The sequence below is a fragment of the Nomascus leucogenys genome, chromosome 13 (genome assembly GCF_006542625.1).
Source record: "Nomascus leucogenys isolate Asia chromosome 13, Asia_NLE_v1, whole genome shotgun sequence".
In the NCBI taxonomy this organism is placed as follows: domain Eukaryota; kingdom Metazoa; phylum Chordata; class Mammalia; order Primates; family Hylobatidae; genus Nomascus; species Nomascus leucogenys.
This window is the reverse complement of record NC_044393.1, coordinates 44,444,690-44,457,231: the sequence shown is the minus strand read 5'-3', so window position 1 is coordinate 44,457,231 and position 12,542 is coordinate 44,444,690. Positions and strand designations below refer to the sequence as shown.

At 38.2% G+C, this 12,542-nt stretch overlaps 1 protein-coding gene across 5 annotated transcripts in view; it reads right to left on the bottom strand.

Annotated features, from left to right (window-relative positions):
• Positions 1–12,542, bottom strand: part of RALGAPA2 (Ral GTPase activating protein catalytic alpha subunit 2) — a 332,102-nt gene that overhangs the window by 258,528 nt on the left and 61,032 nt on the right. For all 5 annotated transcript variants that reach the window (XR_004032895.1, XM_030825210.1, XM_030825211.1 and 2 more), the window contains 3 exons: positions 3,753–3,796; positions 887–1,064; positions 46–161 (listed from right to left, as the gene is read on the bottom strand). Coding sequence is in view for 4 of the 5 variants with exons in the window: in XM_030825210.1 (XP_030681070.1) it covers positions 46–161; positions 887–1,064; positions 3,753–3,796 (338 nt within the window). In the remaining variant the exon portion in view is untranslated. The remainder of the gene's footprint in view (positions 1–45; positions 162–886; positions 1,065–3,752; positions 3,797–12,542) is intronic.

Sequence of the window (12,542 nt, the reverse complement as noted above, 5' to 3'; positions counted from 1 at the left end):
CTGAGAATAAACCCATCACTGAAATAGTCACAATTTTTCTCTGACCTGAATAACCATATACTTCAACAGTATTTGAAGAAAAAAGCATGTTTGGTCTTCAGCAATCTTCTCCCCCGATATGGCTGGCAGGAGTGGAGTGATTTCTTCTGGATATATCTTTACTGAAAGGACAGAAAATGATGAGAGCTCATTCACCAAAGTTAAATTTTAAACAGAATTTAGGGTTTTAAAAATGGTCTCTATTAAAATACATCTCTCCATCCACTGAAGCTGCTCACACTGAGGAGCACACTCCAGGGCAGTGTGCATAAAGGGCCTGGTAACACAGCCCAGATGCAGTCATTGAGCAATAACGCAATATACAGTAATAAATCAATGGTCCCAACAGGCAAGTTCCTTGAAAACTCACAGGACACAAATGACCACCGTTAATAGTCCCATGAGGCCACTACTGTCCTTCCATAGATGCTGCAGGAAAATACAGTGGCAGAATAAGATCCTGGTGAGCAGATGAATGTCCACTTATGAACAATAGTGATAAGAACAATAAAAACAATAGCTTTGGATGGTGGAGTTTAATCTCATTAACAGCCAGAAAACCAGTCCAGACTTCCCATGTGTCTCTACTTCCTGCTACTGCCAACATCTGTCCCCTCCTATTCCTGCTTCCATCACCTCAGTACATTTCTCCTGTCATCATTTCATATAAAATTAGCTCCAAGTCTTTTTATTCTAAGGTATGTAAGAATCTACAGTGAATATGAAAGGGGAATAATTCCTCTTCAAACTCTATCAGGATTTCTATTCAAGAAAATGAAAAAGTAAGAATTCCTCAATGTAAGTTCAAGAGTAATTTCAACATAGGAGATCTGCTAACATAACTTACCATCAGCTACACTAGGGCTGGGATTGATGAGTGTCTCCAGTGTGCAAGGGCCCCTGGATGACACGACTGCTGGGAAACCAGGCACCAGGCAAGCAAAAATCAGCACCTGCTCTTCTGCACAGTTTGTCTGAAGTGCTTGAAGCCACAGAAGAAACAGCCTGATTCCTTCACATCTTATCTAAAAACAAAATTAAAAACAATGAAAATGAAACACATGTATTTACAGAAATGATTACAATGTAGCATCAGTCTTGAGAAAGAAAAACTACAAGTTAAAGGTGTGTTAAGTAGTAAACCAAGTTCTTCACTTAGTGACAAATAAGCAAAGATGCTGTAAAACAGCACAAGAGTTAAAAGCCCGGGTTCTGGAGCCAAAGTGCCTGGGTTCAAATGTAAGCTCTGCCACTTTCTAGCTGGGACCCATGGAGAACCACTTAACTTCTCCATGCCTTAGTCTCCCCATCTGTAAAATAAGGATGATAAGGCATTTACCACAAAAGACTATGATAAAGACTGAGTTAACATATGTAAACCAAATAACACAATGGCTGACTCCCAGTAAGCACTATGTAAGTGTTTCCTGTTAATGGTATCTTATTCTGTAAGGCAACATTACCCACGGCCTCAATTATCCATAAAAACAATGACAAAGATAATCTCCCTCCAAATTTACATGTGCTATCACTATAATATGCCATGTTGATAATGTTCTTGAGAATCAGAAGACATGGAGCTAAATAACCTCAATGAGACAGGGCAGCTCTCCTTATACCTTATGTCCCTATTCTATTCCTCCAACATCTTTGCCATGCTCTGAATTGCAAGCATCACGCTGTAGAAAACATCAACATAGGGAGATGTGTCCTTTTTCTTTCTTTACACTTCAAATTTATCCCATTCCTAGAATTCAAAAGCACATGTCCCTCAATTTCTGTATTCCTAAATGACTGAAAAGATTATGTCAATAAAAAAAATAAGCAAAAGAGGTTGAAAAAATGTCACATGCAGCTGAAAGATGTAGTGAGCTCCAAATGCCAGCAACTGGAGTGACTGCCTCATCTCCTTTCAATTAATTCAAGGTGGTGCTGACTCCACCAGAGCAAGAATATTGCAAGTCAAACACAAGGCTTTGCCAGAAAACCAAACCAAAAAGTGGAAAAGAGCCAAAATAAATAAATAAAAATATTCTGCTGACTCCCAATAGAAGCCAAAATATACTAGGAAAGACACCCCAGCTGGTGACAGTGCTGCCCCATTAACGGGGAAAACTCACGGTGTACTTCCAAACACACTCCTGGACTCCACCACTGTTCTGCACAAACCTCCATGCCCACTCACACCTGTTCTCCTCTCCCAAGCAGGTAAAATGACTGGTAACATTACTATTCAGCCATCAGACCGAGAAGGGAGGAGAGGGGAGGGGACGGGAGGGGAGGGGAGGGAGAAGAGAGGAGAAGAGAAGAGAAGAGAGGAGAGGAGAGGAGAAGAGAAGAGAAGAGAAGAGAAGAGAAGAGAAGAGAAGAGAAGAGAAGAGAAGAGAATGGAAGGCTCTACGTATATCTTTTTTCTTTTTTTGGGAGGGGGTGGGGGGATGGAGTTTCACTCTGTTGCCCAGGCTGGAGGGCAGTGGCATGATCTCAGTTCACGGCAACCTCTGCCTCCTGGGTGGAAGCAATTCTCCTGCCTCAGCCTCCCGAGTAGCTGAGACTATAGGTGTATGCCACCATGCCCGGATAATTTTTGTATTTTTAGTAGAGATGGGTTTCACCATGTTGGCCAGGCTGGTCTCGAACTCCTGACCTCAGGCAATCTGCCTGCCTCTGCCTCCCAAAGTGCTGGGGTTACAGGCGTGAGCCACTGTGCCTGGTCAGCTCTATGTATATCTAGATCAAATTATATTTAATTGAACAAGAGGGAAGTTTCTATGAAATTCTATCACAAGTCTCCAATTTTTATATGTTAACTGTATTTAAGAGAACTAAATATAAATAAGGGTAATTATAAACATGAGATTAACAACCTGATAGGTTTTAACTATAAGCCTATTTCCTTAAAATAAGAGAGACAAAATATAGAATCTACAGTGAGGCTAGGAATAACTCACTTAGTTTTTTTCCAACATGTGAGAAATAGTTAACATATCAAGTTTTAAGAGGCTGTGATTGTTTAAGCCAATGTAAAACAACCAATATATTAGCTTATTAAAGGCATTCGCACAACTTAATTAACTCCAAATGAATTACCTTTCATAAAATATTCATCCCAGGCTGAATTTTTTCTGCCACTTACGTTTTAGGGTAATCTTATCTCAGCATCAAGACGTATATGTTATAATAAAAGACATATCCATTTCAAAATAAACCAATTTTAACCTATAAATCTGCCACAAATAAATATTCAAGAGTGAGACCCTGTTGTTCTTTTCTCCCACAATGGCTCTCATAATTAGTAAAATTAATTAGAGGCAACTATAATTTTAACAACCAGGTTACCAAGATGGACAGAATCAAGCATGTGAGCTCTGAAGCTTAGAGGGCGATTGCCCTTCCTTTTTCTGATGATAAAACTGGAGCAGTCAGTGCCTTGCCCATGGTCCCTACCCATACCCAGCAGAATCAGAATTAGAACTCAGAACTCTAAACTCTGAAGCCCAACCCATTTTCTCCTAATACTATTTAAAATGTCTCTCACAATAAGTTATGATGTAAGAACAAAACCCTAACAATATAATTTCTCAATTAAAAATTAAAACTAAGTCAAGTGGTTTCTAAAGATCTTTTTTTCCAAAATGCCCTAACATTGTTACTTTGTGGCATTAACAAATTTAAGAGTAATAAAAAATGCCATTACACGATAAAATAAATACCTTAATAGAATTTCCAGTGTGTAGAAGCTTCTTTAAAGTTGAGCCTGAAAGTTTAAAATAATGAATTATAAATAGAGTATATAAATGCATATCAAAGATCTATTTTAAGAAAATACATACTTATGACAAAAATATACTTTTTAAAAATAAAAGGAAGAAGGTTGACCTTCAGAAGCAAAGCAATGTCACAGAGGGAAAGACGTTTTCAAGATAAAAGTACTTTATGTATCTCTTCAGAATTCTTTTAAAACAGTCAAAATGATTGACATTAAGGTAAGCCAAATGCCCACAGTGGATTATGTGCATATATCTCTTGTCATGCATAAAATGGATGCTTTTTTTTTTAAATCTCTAAAGGTAAAAATAATGTAAAACCACTGCCCACAAAACATTTTTACAAGAACATTTTACAAATACTCAGAATAGCATGTTTCTCTCCTGGCAATGACAACCACATTTATGGGGTTCGGTCCATCAATAAATCCTCTAGCAGAGCGCTTTGGTCACTGTCAAGGAGGCAGAATCAACGCTGACTCGGAACTCCAGTCAACTACAAAAACTTTGGTGCTGCAGCCCACTAGAATGAGAAAAGCTTCTCTTAGGAGGATGGAACACTATTACTAAGTCTTCTATAAATGTATTCATGACCTCAGTATGGAGATGGCAACCCCACCTAAATATCTTATGTAGCCTCTAAAACGGGATCTTAACCTCAAAAAAGGAGATGACCTTTTAAAACAGAAATATACTGAAAATCTGAGGCAAGAGAACTTTCCTCTCAGTCAAATTTCAGATCTTTTAAGAAAAAAATTACTCAGATCCTCTGATGAAGTTTGTGATAGCTCTTTAACAATTAGATATCAAATCATATTTACTCCACCAATGAATTTCATAGAGCTCCTCTAACAAGAGAGTCAGTGTTTTGGCAACTGATATGAGCCACAGCTACATAGATAAATACATATATAATAATTAAATGCATACTCTTTAGAAGTTCATTAGCCAGAACAAAATCACTGGCAATCCGAAGGAACCTTTTAGAACGATTCTACTGTTCATAACACCTAACACTAGGGCTTGGAGGAAACACATCATCATGACTCAGACTAGGTTCTAGCACTTAAATAACTAATATTTGTGCTTGAGTGAAGGAAGCGAAAGTGTCTCCCCTTCCCCAACTTCTCCCTTCACCAAACTGTATCCAGTAATTTTTGGTCTAGAGCCAGAATTTACTAGGCTGGCTCTCTCTGTCACAGCTAAGGTTCAAGTGTCCATCTAGCCCACACCTTTCCTCAACCTCGGGCCTTGTTCTTTGTCCCCATGTTCATCCATTCTTGGACAGCTTGTTTTATGTCAGTTTAACATCTGCTTCATTACACCTTATGAGGACCTCATGGTGGCTGGCAGAGCCAACAGATACTAAACCTCCCAGGAAACCTAATGATAAAGTCTGCACAGACAGTTCTCTTTCCAGCCATCTGGCTAATCCATTATCTTGCAACATATTCTTGGAAATACTTTCTTCTGGCCATTGTGTGTGATCATTGGTGCGTGTTAGTCCTTCCCCTTCTTAAGATGGGTCTGGCTTGTTTTTGGTGGTGGTGGTGCTTTATTTATTTATTTTTTTTGAGACACAGTCTCGCTCTGTTGCTCAGGCTGGAGTGCAGTGGCATGATCTCGGCTCACTGCAACCTCCACCTCCTGGGTTCTAGCAATTCTCCTGCCTCAGCCTCCCGAGTAACTGGGATTACAGGTGCATACCACCATGCCAGGCTATTTTTTGTATTTTAGTAGAAACGGAGTTTCACCGTGTTAGCCAGGCTGATCTCGAACTCCTGAGCTCAGGCAATCCACCTGCCTCGGCCTCCCAAAGTGCTGGGATTACAGGTGTGAGCCACCGCACCCGGCCATTGGTGTTGTTTTTTAAGTATTTGGATTACCTACAGATGCCTATAACCACTGTTCCTTACACACAGAGGAGAAAAATACATATAGAAAGGGCATTACATGCAGACATATAGAACACATGACCCATATTGGTCAGTGGTCCCAAACTTTTTAAAATTTATCTGGTAATTTGTTACAGCAGCAACAGAAAACTAATACATATGTATTTGATCTAGTCTATTCTGTTGTATTGAAAAACTCGTTTGTACATGGGAAGCAGTACAGCTTAGCAGTTATAAGTCAGATTCAGAAGCTAGACTGCTAGGGTTCAAATCTAGGTTCTGCATTTATTAACTGTAACCTAAGTTAGTAACTTCATCTCACTATGCCTGAGTTTTCTCATCTGTAAAATGGGGTGACAATAGTACCTATCAGACAACTGACAGTGAGATTTAAACGAGTTAATATATATAAATGCACAGAACAGAGCCCGGTATGTGGTAAGCACATTTTCCCCACAGGACAGGGCATCAGCTATTCTCTAAGGAACCCTTTTTCAATAATAAAAAAAAAATATAAGCAAGAAAAACTTGTGCAGTGGAGGCACATAGCATGAGGACTGGTAATAAGTAGCTGAGAACCTTGCTTGGCCTCTGTAGGGCTTTTTTTTTTTTTTTTTTTTTTTTTTGAGATGGGGTCTCACTCTGTAGCCCAAACTGGAGTGCAGTGGCACGATTTCAGCTTACTGCAACCTCTGCCTCTAAGGCTCAAGTGATTCTCATTCCCCAGCCTCCCGAGTAGCTAAGACTACAGGCACGCAACACCATGCCTGGCTAATTTTTTGTATTTTAGTAGACACGGGGTTTCACCATATGGTGATCCGCCTGCCTTGGCCTCCCAAAGTCCTGAGATTACAGGTGTGAGCCACTGCACCCAGCCCTCTGTAGGTATTTTTTAAGGCCTTAAGTTCACAAAGATATTTCTACTTTAACATTATCTAGTCATTTCCCATTTTGTTTTAATTTTTAAGTTCCTCTATATATGTCATGCCTGTTTGGATTTTTAAACTTCTTATCCAAACTATAATTATACCCACCCCACCTCTTCTGTGCCTCATCAACCCTACTGGTTGCCACTTTATTGACCACGGGAATAACTGAAAGAATAAGTAAATAAGATCTAATTACTTGGGCTGATTCTATGAATTTCTAATTTCTATTGGCTAACTTTTACTACATTTTAGCCATATATATCCTTTGAATGTAAGTCTTACTACTTCTGAAGAGGCAGTAAAAACAGGGCTGTGACTATTGAGAGAAGAGTGTAGATTCTGAAAAAAATTTAAGGGATACCAAAAAACTCATTAATCAAGATAAATATTTTCATGCAATGGTTTTTAAAAATTGCATTTTAAAAATGCAAAGAATCCATAATGAACAACATTAAATCTTTAAATACTAATGTTCCACTGAACCATATAGGAACCAGAGGGAAAGGAAAAAGGGTATACTTCTGTATGTGTGTTTCTATGTATTTTTAATGTTTTTTTTCTTTTACAGAACATTAAAGTAGCTAAAAATTTAAAATTGGATGTATTAAAACTCACAGCATTAAATATTTTATTTATAACAAAAAATGTATTATAGTATTACTTTCCTGGCTCTGAAGAAAGCAAATTCATCAATAATATTTTCAAAATCTATTTCTTTGCTTCTCATTTTAGATTGTAAGAATTGTCACATTTGACAATTTCTCTTTGAACAAGTAACAATCTTTTAAAGATCTTTTAATAATATTTTTAAGGCCAGGAGATCATACAGATATTTCTAACCTAAAACTTTAACATTATGAAATCTTTTCTTATATAGTTTTAATTTTTTAAAACCTCCTTCTCAATATCATGCTTCAAACCAAATTACACACAATGCAGTACACCATCAGCATCAAACAAGGAGCAAGAAAGGGAGAAACTCCCTCTGGGCTAATGGTATGCCAAGCCTGCTAGAAGAGGCCAGTGGAATAGGAACAGAGAACTGGCACTACAAGATCCACACTAAGCATGAGGAACCAGCATTCCACTAAAAATTTGAAATTAACATAAATTAGCTCAAAATGGATCAAAGACCTAAACTATAGAACTGCTATATGAAAACATAGAAGATCTTTGTGACTTTGGGTTAGGCAAACATTTGTTACACATGACACCAAAAGCACAATCCATAAAGGAAAAAACTGATTAACTGGATTTCTTAAAAATTAAAAACTTCAACTTTTCCAAAGACACTATTAAGGGAATGAAAAGGCAAGCCAGAAATGGGGAGAAAATATTTCCAAGGCATCTATCTGAGATTTTTTTTAATGGGCAATAGATTTGAACTTCACCAAAGAAGACAAAGAAATGGCAAATAAGCACATAAAAAGATGCTTAAGATTATTATTATTAGTCAATGAGATACCGCTATCACTAAAATAAAAAGACTGATCATAACAAATGTTGAAGAGAACGTGGAGTAAGTGGAGCTCTTACGCTGCTGGTAGGAATATAAAATGGTACAACCCACTTTGGAAAACAGTCTAGTAGTTAAACATACACTGTTACATGGTTCAGCCATTCCACTCCCAAGAGACAGGAAATCGTATGTTCACACAAGGACTTGAGCATAAATGTTTATAGTAGCTTTACTTATAATAGCCCCAGATGCTAGAAACAATCCAAATGATCATCAGTACGTGAATAAATTATGGGATTATGATATATCCACACAATGGAATACTGTACTACTCAGAAATAAGAAGGAATGAACTATTAATTCATGAAATAATATAAATAAACCCTAAAATAAGTATGCCAAGTGAAAAAAGCTGAACGAAGAAGAGTACCTACTTCATGATTCCACTTATGTAAGACTCTAGAAAACGCAAGCTAGTCTACAACGGCCAGAAAGGCAGATCAATGGTTGCCTAGGGACTAGGGGATGAGGTGAGAAAGATGGGAGAGCGGGATTACCAAGGGGGATGAGGAAACTTTCGGGGGTAGTACCTATGTTCATTATCTTGATGGTAGTAATGATTTCATATGTGTATACCTATGTCAAAACTTATCAAAATGTGCATTTTAAATATATGTAATTTACTGCGTATAAATTGTTAACCATCCCCCATAAATATATTTTTTTTAATATAAGAAAAAAAAGATCAGGCGACCTGGAAGTGATTGGGTCAAAGATCAGGAGAATGGAGGACGTGGTCAGACAGAGATCAGTGTCTGAAGCCACTGAGGCACAGAGGATTGGGGTGGGGGCTGATGGGTAACTTGGCATGAAGGAAAAGGGCTAGGAGAGAACAAAGCCATGGGGGATAGGGGGGAAGGCAAGTGAGCAGGAGGTCAAAAGATATGGCAGCAACCAGGAGGTAGAAGGTAGCATGTAAAAGGGACAGAGGTTTCCACAGGGGGAATGGTGGCTGATGTCTAGAATTGGCATGGGAGAAAAGAAAGACTATGATCTCACCCCCACTCCTGAGAGAGACAGAGGAGCTTAGACAAAAGTCAGGTTTCAGGTGGTCAGGGAGGTGAAAGAAAGAGGCGGAGGTTTCAAGGCTATTGTTTAATGCAAGAAGAGGACCCCCCAGAGGGCAAAACACAAAGAAGTGCCTGGGAGGGGAAGAAGCACAGAGCAGTAATGGTAAAAGCACCCTGAGAGGGCATGGAAAAACACCAGGAGAGTTGGCCCCTAAACTATCAGGGGCATTAGTTACAGACATCTCCTGCTGAACATGGAGGCATGTGGGGTCCCTGATTTCACCCAGCCTGGCTGTGATGCACTTCTGAGGGACTCCTGTGTGAAGTGCACAGGGAAACCCTGCTCTCTCAGGAAGAGTGAGGTATGGTATGGTCTGAATGAGGGGACCAGGGAAAGCTGCCAGACTCAGGCCCCCAAGGAAAAGTTAGGACCCAGTGGGCAGCAGGGACCTTGAGAAATGAGACTGGTCAGAGGCTATGTTCACATCCCAGGCAATGTGGGGCCACTGGTTAGTCCCAGGCACAAAGCCTGGAATACACTTAAAAAGCAAAAAACGAATTTTCAGCTTACTTAGGCCCTTGGTTTTTACAGTATGTATATAAAAAACCTAGGTGAACAAACTAGATTTAATAATGACCCATAAAAAACATATGAGGTATTGCACATATGTGAATTTTCCAATAACTGAACCCTCCTCCTTTAAACCTAGGGATTATTCATTTTTAACATTTTTTACATAAAACATCTCTAATACAAAATATATCCTTCTGCCTACCTGACAAATAATTATTGAGTTGGGGCACAGCACTGTACACTGAATGAGATAGGAAACTTGCCTTCTAGAGGCTCCAGAGCAGTAAGGCTTCTTAAAGTGAACACACATATAACTTAAGTCCTGTGTTGACGACGCGCAGCCTGCCCTTATACCAAATATCCCTGGTTTGCTGCCAGTGCCATTCTTTGCCATTGCCTCACTCTCTATCAGTTCTAATTATTGCCCAGAAATGAGATGTCAAGCAGTCACCTTTATCCACCATGATTTACTGGCCTAAAAAATGACTTCAGAAAAAATTTGATAAACAATTTTTTCTTTCGCAGTCAGTAATGGAAATTTACAAATAGTTGAGTTGTATATTAGCATACAATGCAGAGCTCATGAGTATTGTGCCAACCACTCCCCTGGTCATCTTGCTCTACAAACATCACTTGAAGAAATACCTCCAGATGGAATAATGAACCCATGTTCATTTCACACTGCAAAACTTACGAGTTCAAATATGTTTCCTCATTCAACGATTTAAAGCAAGGAGCCAGCCATTAAAAACCAAAACAAAGAGAAACCGCAGACTATCTCTTCCCTTTAAAAGCAGTTTTAAGAGAAATAGAATGTCTCTGTTTTCTACAGACAAAATAAGATGACATGATAAGAAACAGACTTCAAGCACTGTGGTGGTTGATGTTTCAAATTATTTTCTTCCTTCTCAGGATAAAATGTGGCTTTTGGGACTCATAGAATACAGCAGTTGCCCTATTTTAGGTTTCTCTGCTTAGAGACACTGTCATTTGCAGTGCGGGACAAGAAGCATACCGCATCAGTGGTGTATAACCACAACTTCAAGGTTTTAACCCAACATTTCAGAATACTTTGTCCCCCACCAGCTGCAGTAACATTTAATTAGTAAGACATTAGTATAGGAGTGTTCTCCCTAGTAGGTAAGGAATATTTGCTACCTAGAATATCAGACACTGGTTGGTGAGAAGGCCCCTCCTTGCCCAAGACTCAGAGGTTTTGTAAAAGTCAGGATGCCAATGCTGAGGACATATTTAAAGCATATTCCTTTCCTTTGATACCTGGTATTTCCCTATAGTTTCTAAGTTTCTACAACAACTCAGTTAAGACCTGGACTGACTAATGGTAACAGTTTTAAAAATCCAAATAAACTGGAAATAATTCAATAGGTACAGTGAGGTATATATGCATATAATCACAAATCCATAATCTCTTATGGACCATTTCAAAATCCAAAAGATTATAGGAAAACTGAAGTTCTTCTGTGTAAGTCATTAGTGGACAGAATCTAATCTGAATTCATATGCCTGCAACACCCAAATAAGGCTATCTTGTGTGTAGATGTTCCACTAATGGTACATATTCTTATCTTAAGCTATAGGAATAATAACTTGCTTAGTTGGGGCCGGGAGGAGAAGGCGCTGCCCAGACCACTGGAAGTGTTATGTTAAGATTGTCTTGATGTTCTAATTTATTTGCTTCATTGTACATCAACGCACCACATTGTCATTCTAAAATCTGACAATGCCTGATTCCAAAGCACATCTAGTAAAGATCACTGTAGAAGAAATGTGGACCTGTGTCAACACCAATTTCCACCCAATATGATTATCATGCAAAAATACATTTGTCTGAAAAGAGCCTGTTTGACTGTAAATATATAAGCATCAGTAATAAACGTGGATAATTTTACATGCAAACGCCCATATTTCAGCATTCTGAAATATTATTCATTCTGACCACTTTACAGCAACAGCTTGTTCTGCACACCAGATAAACAACACATACTGCTATTACATGGCTCAGGAAACCCAGTATTTGGCAATCTCAGTTGAGGAGTCTGAGGCCCCCAGTCATTGTTCTTGCTAAGATGCTGCCAAACTGGGTAAAAAGCTACTTGTACCAGCAATTTTAACCAGTTTATGCGGTATTAGGCAGAATTAAAATAATAATACACACTGACTATTAGACACATAGTTTCACGACACAAATGCAAATTAATTTTCACACATAGTCCTAATAAGTTTATTCATGCTGTGAAGAGCCTACTAATCTTCAGACATTCTAAAGTGCTATCTAAAGAAAATGAGCATAGTTTTCATACAAATGATATAAACAAAATTGAAGAAGGATTATATGTAGCACAGATAAAAAATACTGCATGCAGTTATTTCTCATTGTCAGCCATTCCTACGGTACCATGGAGCACCACAAATCCCCATGATGTCTCTTTAGATTATACCTTACATTTAAATTTTTATTTTTACTTTAATTTAAAAACACAAGCTGAAAGTCTCAAGCAGAAATGCAATGGAGAACTCTCTAAAATTTAAAGGAAAACTTTCTTTGTGTATTTGAAATATTTAAAGATAAAGGCACTATCTTAAAGTAATGATTTACACATTTGGTTCAATTGACATATACACTTTTTTTAATTAAGAACATATAACTTCAAATAATTCAGTTTCTATAAGAGTCAATTCAATTTTCACATAAATAATCCTAAATGAAATTTAGGATTCGGAATTTTGGAATATACACTTATCATGTTGCATTCTTTCAGGTTCCACAATTTTGTACATATTGATCTCC